This window comes from Pipistrellus kuhlii, unplaced genomic scaffold (genome assembly GCF_014108245.1).
Source record: "Pipistrellus kuhlii isolate mPipKuh1 unplaced genomic scaffold, mPipKuh1.p scaffold_m20_p_4, whole genome shotgun sequence".
Lineage (NCBI taxonomy): Eukaryota > Metazoa > Chordata > Mammalia > Chiroptera > Vespertilionidae > Pipistrellus > Pipistrellus kuhlii.
Genome location: NW_023425540.1, coordinates 80,219,312 through 80,231,081, shown reverse-complemented (window position 1 = coordinate 80,231,081; position 11,770 = coordinate 80,219,312). Strand labels below are relative to the sequence as shown.

Here is an 11,770-nt window from a genome sequence, read left to right as displayed (position 1 = left end):
CCCTAATATGATGCTTTTTAATGTTATTTTTCCTGAAATTTCTTCTAAGATTTTTTTTTTTTGGAGGCAGGGAATGGAGAGGAATCGACAGTACTTGACGATTAGGAATTAACCATGTCACATCTTTCTGGAAGGTTCCTGACACATTTGCATATTGAAGGTTCCGGGAAGCTTTATCAAAAAAAAAGTAATCTGTTTTTATTTCATCTAACGCAGAGATTTCCAGATTTCCCCCCTGTTGTTAATATCTCTGGATATAGTGATTCTGAGGAACTCTCATGCCCCATCGTGAACAATTGTGACAAGAACTCCCTGTGTCCACCTCTGTCCCCTCCACGCCCCGCTGACGGCGAGCCTCACGCGCTGCCTGCCGTTTTCTCTCTGGACAGGACCCCATCTTGTTTTCGGGTTCTCTCCGCATGAACCTGGACCCGTTCAGCCAGTACTCGGACGAAGAGGTCTGGACGTCGCTGGAGCTGGCTCACCTGAAGACCTTCGTGTCCGCGCTTCCCGACAAGCTGAACCACGAGTGCACGGAGGGCGGGGAGAACCTGAGGTGGGTAGGTCGGGGGCCGGCGGGGCCTCCTCGGCTTCCCCTCGGTCAGGGCGCGTGACGATTCCGTCCTTTGGCACCTGTGTCCGATGCAGGTGTGAGTCCCAGCTCTGCCACACGTGAGCCTTTTGGTTCTTAGAGGAGCCTCGGTTTCAGTATCTATGAAGTGGGTTCCGGCCAGGTTTCATGACGGCTCACTCATGTGGCTGGGGGTCCACTGCCATTGGCTGACCTGATTGGCTTCCGTCGGGGCAGTTCATGTCCCTCAGCCTCCAGCAGACCAGCCCAGGCGCGTTGTCATGGTGATGGCAGAGGCGCAAACCATGGCATGTATTTCCATGTCAAGCTTCTGCCGACCTTATATTTGCCATCACCCCATTGGCCAAAGCAAGGCACATGGTTGAATCCAGAGTCAGTAGTGAGGGCCTGGATATGGGGCCCCTTTGGCTGCCTGTCACACTCCCAACGCTGAACATGTCAAGTGTTGGAGTATTCCTCTGAGCCTTGTGCCGAGAATGGCCCCGAGCTGGCTTCCGCGACAGGAGGAACGTTGTGATGGACTAGTGATGCCTGCCTTCGGCCGGGTGTGGGAGTGGACCCTCTCCTGCTCCGAGCAGCACCGAGTCTCTTCTCCCTCCTCCCAGCGCAGGCCAGGGCTCAGGCTCAGGGGTGGTTGTGACGCTCTGTCTCCTCGTGTTTTTCTCCTGGTCAAGTGTTGGGCAGCGCCAGCTCGTGTGCCTGGCCCGGGCCTTGCTGAGGAAGACGAAGATCCTGGTGTTGGATGAGGCCACGGCGGCCGTGGACCTGGAAACCGATGACCTCATTCAGTCCACCATCCGGACACAGTTCGAAGATTGTACTGTCCTCACCATCGCTCACCGTCTCAACACCATCATGGACTACACCAGGTGAAGGCTCTGGCACAGAAGGCCTCTAGGCCTCGGTGCTCACCTCACTCACTCATTCACTCATTCATTCAGCACTGTGCTGTGCATAGGGACAGCCCCAGTTGGTGGGACCTCGCTTTATCCAGGGTAGTACCAGGTATTTTTGACGTCACTTAGTCATTTATTCTGTCATCACATGTGCAGTGCCCGCCACAAAGCCGGCCCTGTCCCAGGTACTGGGGACTCAGCAGGAAGCCTGCTGAGGGACCTTGTAGATGAGCTGGGGGCTGGGTGCAGGGACCGATAATAAACACGGCAATAAATAAAAGCAAGTTGTGCTGGGAAGGAAACAGAGCAGATGATAGCGAGTGTCGTGGGTAGCATCACAGGACATTGACTAGGAATAGGGCTTGAGAAGGGGTCACCAGTTGGAAGGCTACTGCAGCAGTCCTGACAGAGGTGAGGGGCCTGACCCAGAGCCGGGATCTGCCACGCTGGGCTCTCGCGGGCCTGAGGTGCCAACCCCTCCTACCACTCACGTCTGCGCGCCCTCCCCTTGCAGGGTGATCGTCCTGGACAAAGGAGAGATCCGGGAGTGCGGCGCCCCCTCGGAGCTCCTGCAGCAGAGAGGCCTGTTCCACAGCATGGCCAAAGACGCCGGCCTGGTGTGAGCCCAGCGCCGGTGCGTCTGGTCGGACCCGCAGGGCCCACACGCCTCGGCCAGGATGAGTCGGCCTCTTTGGGAACCCAGGCGTCCCATATACTGAAACCAAAAAAGGAAAGAAAACCAAACCCAATAAGACAAAACCACAAAGCAGCCACCCTCCGGTCTGCCGCCTGGAATTGGCTGTGAAGAAGCAGGGGGGACACGGAGGCAGCCCGCCAAAGACACGCACAGCCTCGCCTGGCGCCCCGCAGGACGCACCGGCCACTCACAGCCTCGCCTGGGCCCCCGCAGGACGCACCGGCCACGCACAGCCCGGAGGGCCCGCTCGTGCGCGTGGTGCTCCGCAGGGCGGTTTGGCAGCCAGACCTCCCGAGAAACCGGTTGCGTAAAACATGCTAGTGACCAAAGCCAGCCAACTGCCTCAAAGCTCTGTGGCCAAAGTCTGGGATTCCGAGCCTTCGGCCCCGGCTGCCGTCCCAGCGCCTCTCACATCTGGGCTCCACCCAGAACGCCTCGTCGCCTTGGGGCTGCTGTTTGGAGGTGCGGGGCCTGGTGAAGATCATCCTCACCCTCGGGCGGTGTCCTGGGGGCCAGTGGACACTCCTCTTACCATCCATCCCGTCTTCTGGGCGCTTGGACACAGAGCCGGCGCCCCAGCACAGGCCAGAGGCAGCCTCGTCACCCACGGGCTTCTCGCTGGCAAGACGGGCTGGACCTGGAGCTCCAGGGCTGGGGATCCTCTCTCAGTACCAGTTTCCCACACTCCTTTATCCACTCTGGCCTTTTCTCTGCCTTTCCTACTGCCTCTTCCTGCCAGTTGCTAGAACGGATTACCTTGAGGCACCTGGAAGAGGTTTGCTCGTGGTTATAAAGGGTTCAAAGCCAGGAGCACTGGGCACCGCTGCGGATGGCCAGCGGGTGCTGAATTGAGCTCCGTTGAGACTTCTCCTCGTATTTAGATTTCAGTTCCTCCTAGCTGTCGGAGGTGGCAGTGTGGAGATCTGGACGTGTAGTTATTGAGTATGTTCCAGGACAAGGAAAGAACCCATTCACGAATATCAGTGATTTTTTTTTTTTTTTTTTTTTTTTTTTTTAAGTACTGCTCCAGGGAGAAACACTGTCTCAACTTGAATTTCTTGGGCGGCAGAGTTGGGCCGGGAGCAGCTCTCCCAGGGAAAGCCAAGGTGGCCGGCGTCCGACGGCGGGCCTGCCGGCTCCCAAAGAAAAAGCGGAGTGGAGCCTCCAGGGCCCACCCTCGAAGGCTCGGAGACCCGGGAAGACCCACAGAGCAGTGGCCAGTGCTGCCCGGGGATTCCCTTGCTGACTTCAAATCCAGAAAAGCATCTTCCTTTAGGTGGAAAAATATATTTATTTTTTGTAAGTTATACCCTTCTTTCACATTAGATAAACCAAGTTTTTCTTGGGGATCGTTTTTGTAATGACTTACACTGGAAAACGAGGACATTTACAAGCAATTTGCAGTAAAAAAAAAAAAATTTATTTCTTTCTAATGACGATTCCATTTTCTTTGGGGTTTCAGCCCTCTCCTCTGGGAGTCAGCACGAGGCTCCCCTCTCGTCGGCTTTCCTTCTTTCCTGTTGGCAAACGTGCCATCGCTAGTGGGAGCCCCTGTCGGGAATGGGAGCCTAGAGGTTAAGAACTGTGCGGGGTAGAGGGGGGAGTGAGCGTGGACAGAGCCTGGGCTCAGACAAACCTGGCCTGAGTCCTGCCTTTGTCACTTGCTGGCTGTGTGGCCCTGGGCAAGTCACTTCGTCTCTGCTGCCTCGTCTGTAAAGTGGAGCTGATCACACCTGCACGGTGGGATTGCTGTGAAGATGAGCAGTGAAGTGTGCGTGGCCCAGGTCGGGTTCTGAGACAAAAGTCACGTGGCCTCCATTGCCCTGGAACATCCCTTGGTATTAGGATAGGCTAGGCCGGGAAGATAGTTCAGGCTGCAACCATAAATTCGTGGGAGATGAACACAAGGCTTCTATTTCTTGCTCATCCACTTCCTGGTGAGGGTCAGGCGCCCCCACAGGGTCACTCCCTGCCAGGCAGCGACCGTGAGAGCCAGGCTGCTCTGGGCTTTTGACACGGCTTCTCAGGAGCCGGCTTCCAGCTCACCATAGAAGGGAGAATGTGGATGACTCACACCCACCCGTAAGTGTCTCAGGCCAGAAACGAAGTAAAGGATTACGCAGGTACGACCAGCTCCACGTGTGTGCATGGATGTGCATGTTCCCCGCCAGCCAGGCTCTGCCGGCAGGAGCCACGGCGGGGGATTAGTGGCCTGGGTGGCCTGCAGGCTGGTCCCCACAGCAAGGCTGGAGGCCAGCAGCAGCCTTGTCAGCAGGCTTGGGGGCGCTGGCTCCTGTGGCCCACACTCTGCCCCCGGCAGACCATCTCCTTCCGTGAAAGGAGGCTTTTGTGACCCTGGATGATCCCAAGTGAGTCTGCCAAACACGCAGCAGCTGCTGCCGCCTTTGCCGTCCGGTGGCTCAGCTCCCGGCAGAGCACCGAGAAGCACTAGGCCGGGTCCCTTTCCGTGCTTCCAAGTTGGAGAGACCAGCCCACACGATGACTTGGGCTTTGGTGAGAGATGGCCCCCGGGGCAGATCCCCTCTCCCCCATTTACTGACTGACTGACCTCCGCAGGTCATGTCAGCTGTCTGAGCCTCCGTTTCCTCACCTGCGAAATGGAGCTAGTAATTGCCAGTAACGGTGGGGCCAGCACTTCGGAGGCACAACGGTATAGGCAAGAGGTGCAGATGCCCTACCCCAGTCTGAAGTCATCAAAATGTGCTTCTCGACACATCTCAGCCGAGGGAGATGGAAGCCGCCGTTAACGTCTGGATTGCTCCGGGCTGGACACCTGTGTCAGGATGTCCCATTAGGACGTTCCTGTGAGCTGACAAGGCAGAGCAGGCTGTGTTCCGTCAGGCAGGTGGGTCTCCACAGGCCCCTGTTGACACACCAGCACAGCCACTGCCTGGGTCTCAGCAGGTTATTGCTGGCAACGGGCCAGGCTAGCCCAGTGACTGGACTGAGTGATTTTGACTCCCTCCAGGACATCTGGCAACATCTGGAGACATTTTTGTCACAACTGGAGGTGGGGGTACTACTGGCATCTAGTGGGTGGAGGCCAGGGATGCTGCTTTGCATCCTACAGTGCCCAGGACAGCCCACCTGGCAGAGAATTACCTACCCCACGTGTGGGTAGTGACCAGAATAAAGATCCTGGTTATAGATCCCTCCTGATGCCCACAGAGGCCCTCAGACACAACGACCATCATGACGCTTACTGAGCACTTAACATTGTGCCCAGATCGGCTCTGCACACGTCTCTGTGTGTTAGATTCCTCTCTCCCTGCAGCAATGCCATGAGGCCCGTGAGGAGCCAGGGTTGTCTCACTGCTCTCGCGGCGCTTTACCGTGAGCTGGGTCTGGGGAACCTCGGAGTTGGTTACTTGAGAGTCGAGCCCCCTTTCCCGGTGCCTGAAGGCAGTTGTAAGAGTCCTGCACTAGGATTCCGACCGCTGTCTGAAACAGGCCTGAGCACATGCGGGTGCTGCCCTTCACCACCCTGACCTCTGACCTCTGACCTCTGACCCACAGCAGCATTTCCCACATTTCACATTTCCTCCTCGGGAAAGTGTGAACAGAAACGCCCGGGATGTGCTGACTGCTTCTGGGGCTCCCCGCAAAAGCTGGAATTTGGTCTTTAACAAGCAGATGTAAGACAGGTGCTGAGTCCTGAGCGTTTCCCCTCAGGACTTCTTAAGAAGTCCCGGCCCCTCTCTTGCCTTCGGAGCTGGAACTGTGTGCTGGTGTGCACGTGCTTGTGCCCAGAGGCCATCGTGCTGTGGGATGGGGTGTGGGTTGTGGCATGCGTGTCCAATTCAGACCAGATGCTTTTGGAGTTTGTGTACAACGGTGGGAGGAGCAGAAGGAGCCATGGGGTTCAGTTCTGGTGCATGTTGGGATCATACGGGGAGCTTTAAAAAGACACAGGGTGCCAAAATGGAGAACATCACAGAGGCAGGAGGGAGGGGTGTGGTCACAGAACGGCAGCTCCAGGGGTCGTTGTGGTGATGGAGGTGGTGGTGGATGCCAACTATACGTGTGATACAGTTGTTTTAGAAGTCACACACACACACACACACACACACACACACACGTACTAGTACAGTGGGAAATCTGAGCAGGATCTGTGTATGGTCAGTATCCTGGTTGTGATACCACACTAGTGTTCAAGGTGTTACTTTTAGGGGAAATGGAAAAGGGTGCACAGGCATTCTGTGGATTATTTCTTAAAACTGCTGGTCACTCTACACTCATCTCAAAATAAAAGGGTTACTTTGGGAAAGTACACACACCATTCCCTGCCACAGGGTTAGTGATTTCATTGGTCTGTGGTGGAGACTGGGTGTGGGCAGGTCTTGAGTCCCCAGGTGGGTCCCATGGGCAGCCAGGGCTGAGAGCCACTGCCCACTTCAGCTCCGGGATGGACAGGCTGGGCGGGCTCTGGTCGGGCCGTCCTTGGGGGCTGCATCCTCCTGGGTCTGTGACGATCGTCCACTCTCCCGGAGAGCAGAGGGGTCTGGACTCCGCTGACGACCCCAGGTCACTGGTCTCTCCGGGGCATGGCACGTCTTTCCGGGTTGGCGTGGCGGGAGGGTTGAGGGGTCTGGCTCAGACCATGCCAGACTCCTGTGCCAGCCTATAGAACAGGCCCTTCTGGGCCAGCAGCTGGGCGGGGCTGCCGCTCTCTGCCACCTGCCCCTTGTCCATGACCAGCACCCTGCATGGGGGGGAGAGAGAGAGAGGCAGCTCCTTGGACACCAGCCTGGCCCCTGGGCCGCTCGGAGAGCCCAGCATGCCTGCTCTGAGGTTTGCTCCCCAGAAGTGTGTCCTTCTGTGTGGTTTCCTGGATGTAAGCATCTACTGGGCATCTGTCCCTGGGCTCATCTCTTCCCCTTTGGGTGCCAGTCTTGCCACCTGTGCCATGGGCACCTGATAATCCACTCCATCACCATTCCAGCTCTAGAGGCGGATGCCTTCCTCACCACTGCGGGGTCCTGGGGCCAGTGGCTTGGGGGGGCCTTACCTGGCGCAGTCCATCACGGAGCGCAGGCGGTGGGCAATGAGCAGCACCGTGCACTGGGCAAACCAGCTCTCCAGGGCGGCCTGCATCTGGAGCTCCGTCCCCGGGTCCACGGCGGCCGTGGCCTCGTCCAGGATGAGGATCTGGGTTTTCCGGAGAAGGGCGCGGGCCAGACACAGCAGCTGCTTCTGGCCCAGGCTGGGAGGGAGGGAGGGGGGCAGTCAGGCCCGCTGTGTGTGTGTCTGCACATCAGGGTGTGCAGGGCATGCCCCCCAAGGCGTCTCCACAACAGCCACAGGAGTGGTGGGTCCCCCGTCCGCAGAGCTGGTAGGAATCCCCATCCTGCCATTTTTTTGACCAGGGTGACTTTAGGCGAAGTCATCCAAACCCGCCATGCCTCAGTTCCCCTGGGAGGAGGGGGAAATAGGGAATTGCTTAAAGGGTCCTGAGTTTCAGTTTCGCAAGATGAAAAAGCTCTGGAGTTGGGTAGCACAGTGAGGTAAATGTGCTCAGTGCTACTGAAGTATACACTTAAAATGGGTAAGAGGGTCCATTTTATGGTGTGTATTTTACTACATTTTGAAAAAAAAAGCTTTCAAAGGCGTGCTTGATACCCTCAGAGGGCATGGGTCCGCACCCAATATTGTACACGTTATTTCTATAGCAAAGTAAGTGCTGAGTGGGATAAAGGCTGTACTTGGTCTCGTGTCAGTAGGGGTTGGGTTTTGCCACTAACTAACTTGGGCAACCGAGTTTAGGAAAAAGAAACGTGATATTCAGAGATTGTGTTGGAGTTTGGAACTGCTGACAAGGGATGGGGTTCCTACCCTGATTATTAATAGAACTAGAGGCCCGTTGCACGAAGATTCATGCAATAGGCTGAATCCTTCCCTTGGCTGTAGGCCCTGGTTTTCCTCCGTCACTCGGGACCCGGGCTGCAGCAGAGCCAAGCCTGCAGCCTTCAAGCTTGGCTCCTGCCATAGGCCGAGCACTCAGTCTTCAGTCTTCGCTCTGTGCCTGCATATGCAAATTAACCTGGCATCTTTGGTGGGTTAATTTGCATACACACTCCTGATCAGAGGAGAGTGTAGGGGAGGTACGGTCAATTTACATGTTTGTCTATTAGGTAAGATGGGGTTGTTGCTCTATGGGGAAGGCACACTTCCAGGGCACACTGCCCCTGGGGAGAGCCTTGGCCATACTTGCCTCTCCCTCCAGCTCCCCTGAGCTCCAGGCTGTGGGGTAGCCCTACCTGAGGTCATCGCCTTGGTCGGCACACTCGTACTGCAGCTGGCCGGGCAGGCTGGCCACCAGGGCTCTGAGCTGCACTGTCTCCAGGGCCTTCCAGATGGCTTCGTCCGTGTGCTCCTGTAGCATGTCGAGGTTCCTCCTCAGAGAGCCGGGGAACAGGATGGGGTCCTAGCCACGACGGGCAATGGGTCAGGGCTGGCCCAGCCTCGATCCCACCTCTGCTCACCCTGTCCCGAGGCCTCACCTGGAGGATGATGGTGATCCTGGACCGCAGTGTGTGCAGCCCCACGTGGCTGATGGGGACCCCGTCGATCCAGACCTCACCCTCCGCGGCCTCCAGGAGCCGCAGCAGGCCCCCGGCCAGGGTGGACTTCCCTGCCCCCGTCCTGCCAACGATGCCCACCTGCCAGGGGATGAGAGGGCAAGGCCATTGTGAGTAGGCCGGGCCAGAAGAAGGCAGGTACAGCCTAGGTTTCCTGGGCATCTCTTTGGGAGATGTTTCCCCTGCACCCAAGATCCATCCGCCCAGCTACTCATCATCCTTTGAGCATTCATTCTTCCATCTACCCAACTTTCCCTATATCCATCCGTTGATACACCCAACCTTCTGTCTGTGCATTCTTCTCTACCTTTCCCTCATCCTAACATGTCTCTCCAATCTTTCCAACTATTCCCACAACCTTCCTTCAATATCCGTACCCTCCTCTGTGCCTCCATTTCCCTCATTCTTCCATCCACAGCCCTCCATCATCCCATTCTGCCTCCCATCCCCATATCATTTTATTCATGCCCCATCCTTCCATCTGTCCCCCATCCTTCTATCCATCTCATCCTTTCTCCCACTACCTCCTGTCCAGCCATCTAACCATCATCCTTCCTTCATCCATCCCATCCCAGCCATCCATCCCCCATCCCAGCCATCCATCCCCCATCCTTCCATCCATCCCATCCCAGCCATCCATCCTCCATCCCAGCCATCCATCCCATCCCAGCCATCCATCCCCCATCCTTCCATCCATCCCATCCCAGCCATCCATCCCCCATCCTTCCATCCATCCCATCCCAGCCATCCATCCCCCATCCTTCCATCCATCCCATCCCAGCCATCCATCCCCCATCCTTCTATCCATCCCCATCCCAGCCATCCATCCCCATCCTTCCAGCCATCCATCCCCCATCCTTCCATCCATCCCATCCCAGCCATCCATCCCCCATCCTTCTATCCATCCCCATCCCAGCCATCCATCCCCCATCCTTCCATCCATCCCATCCCAGCCATCCATCCCCCATCCTTCCATTCATCCCCATCCCAGCCATCCATCCCCCATCCTTCCATCCATCCCCATCCCAGCCACCCATCCCCCATCCTTCCATCAAGCTTCGGACCTGCAGCGATGGAGCTAAGCCAGGAGGTGCTGTTCCTACTCCCGTGGAGAGGGGTTGGTGGGGTAATCAGAGAAGGCTTCATGGAGGAGAGGGAGGGGTACTTGAGGGGGATGTTGAAAGGTAAGCAGGAGTTCAAGGGGGGGGGGGGGGTGATTCCAGGTAAACCACAGTGCTAGATTGAAAGCTCCCTGAGCTCCCAGAGGCAGCTGCTCCACAAGTGTGGACTAAGCCCTGGCAGGGCTCTGAATGCAGAAGAGAGCTGGGCAGGACCTTGACTGCCAAGCTCAGGAGTTTGGGCTTTGCCCTGAAGAAAGCCTGGAGCAGGCGGAAGGTCTCGAGCAGGGGAAAGACATGCTCAGATAAAGGTCACAGGCGAACAGATTGGAGGGTGGGGGCCTGGAGCCATGGGGAGGGGGGGGCAAGGAGGCCTTCAGGGAGGAAGTGTCGCCAGGTAGGGAGGGAGTAGAGGGATTCAGTGAAGAGGCCTGACTAATGGGATAAATGGGACAATACTAGCGCCTTCCTCATAGGGTTGTTGTCAGAGTGAAAAGGCAAATGCTAATGAGTGAAAGCACCCGTAGACATTCCTGGGGCGTGTGCTCTGTTCCAGGCACTGTTCCAGGCAGTTCATACGTATTAACTCGGTTAAACTTCAGGACACCTCTATGTGACGCTGACATTGTCGTTACCATTTACAGATGGAAAAACTGATTCATGAAGTAACTTGCCTGAGGTGAGCCTTGGCAAAGCCAGGAACTGAGCCCATGAAACCGGACGAAGTATGTGGAGCATTTAGCCCTTTGCCCGATATTTCAACTAATGCTCAAGAAAAAAAGAAAAAGGAAGTCGGGGAGATGCCTCCAAGGCGGGCGGGTGGGTGGGTTTCCCCCTGGCGGAGTCAGGTTTGGTAAGATAAGTTCATTTAGGGGTGGTGGTGCCCCGAGGTGGGGATGTGGAGGAGGCAGGTGGTCAGGGCCTGAGCCCTGGGGTGATGCCCAGCCTCGCCATGGCCCTGAGTCCCCTCCGGCTGCCCTGTGGCCTGGCTCCCATTAGGAGGAAGGCCTGGGAGAGCTGCTCACCTTCTCTCCTGCTTGGATCTTGAACGACACCCCCCGCACGGCCAGCGGGAGCTCAGGCCGGTGTCTCAGCCCCAAATCCCGGAACTCGATCTGGCCCCCACAGGGCCAGGGGGGCTGGGCTGCACAGGTGGGCAGGGTCCAGGGCGCCTGGGGCAGAAGGGGACACTGCGTCTGAGGAGCCCTTCTCACAAATGGTTTACCTCTTTGAGCCTCAGTTTCCTCCTCTGTAAAATGGGCGTGCTTACTGCTATTTTATAGGGACCTGGAACATAGCAAAACTAAAAATGAACATCTGGTATCATAAAAATGATGGTGCTGGCTATTCTTTATCTTTTGAAATTATTATTAGCCACCGTTAATTGTCAAATAACACTCTCTCTTCCTCTAGTAGGGTAGGTCCTCTTTTTTGCCTTTGTAAAGAGGGCAGGGAGCCCAATGCTGCCATTGGTATTCCTGTGACCTTGAACAGGTCACTCCACCTTCTTGAGTCCCAGTTTCCCCATCTGTGAAATGGGATTAATGAGAGCAGTGCGCATGTGTTGATTGTTTATGTTGTGTCAGACCCTGCACTAAGTCCTTCATTGTGGAATCTCACGTGACCCTCCAGTGTACCCAGCACTGCCAGTGGCTCTGCTGCTCTTCTGTCCCTGTGATGTCGCTATCATGTGCTGTTAGCTGGCGGTGGCATTCCTGTTCCTCCTGTCCGTCACTCAGAAGAAGGACCTGCTTGCCCTATCAAGGAAGCGAAGGACCCAGGATCTGACTTGGCTCCAGACCCCATGCTCTCAACCATCAGTGTGGCCCTGGCTGGGACTCCAACCTACTGTGGTGGGAGCTCCAAGC

The 11,770-nt window shown here is 56.5% G+C and overlaps 2 protein-coding genes across 8 annotated transcripts in view; one reads left to right on the top strand and one right to left on the bottom strand.

Annotated features, from left to right (window-relative positions):
- The window catches only part of ABCC1 (ATP binding cassette subfamily C member 1), a 138,913-nt gene extending 135,295 nt beyond the window's left edge, over positions 1–3,618 (top strand). For both annotated transcript variants that reach the window (XM_036411290.2, XM_045571266.1), the window contains 3 exons: positions 390–556; positions 1,267–1,461; positions 2,003–3,618. In XM_036411290.2, coding sequence (XP_036267183.1) covers positions 390–556; positions 1,267–1,461; positions 2,003–2,111 — 471 coding nt within the window. In that variant the 3' untranslated portion in view covers positions 2,112–3,618. The remainder of the gene's footprint in view (positions 1–389; positions 557–1,266; positions 1,462–2,002) is intronic.
- A 2,738-nt stretch (positions 3,619–6,356) lies between these two features.
- Positions 6,357–11,770, bottom strand: part of ABCC6 (ATP binding cassette subfamily C member 6) — a 51,744-nt gene continuing 46,330 nt past the window's right edge. For all 6 annotated transcript variants that reach the window (XM_036411292.2, XM_036411293.2, XM_045571267.1 and 3 more), the window contains 5 exons: positions 10,928–11,074; positions 8,707–8,865; positions 8,464–8,630; positions 7,215–7,409; positions 6,357–6,908 (listed from right to left, as the gene is read on the bottom strand). In XM_036411292.2, the coding sequence (XP_036267185.1) occupies positions 6,800–6,908; positions 7,215–7,409; positions 8,464–8,630; positions 8,707–8,865; positions 10,928–11,074 (777 nt within the window). In that variant the 3' untranslated portion in view covers positions 6,357–6,799. The remainder of the gene's footprint in view (positions 6,909–7,214; positions 7,410–8,463; positions 8,631–8,706; positions 8,866–10,927; positions 11,075–11,770) is intronic.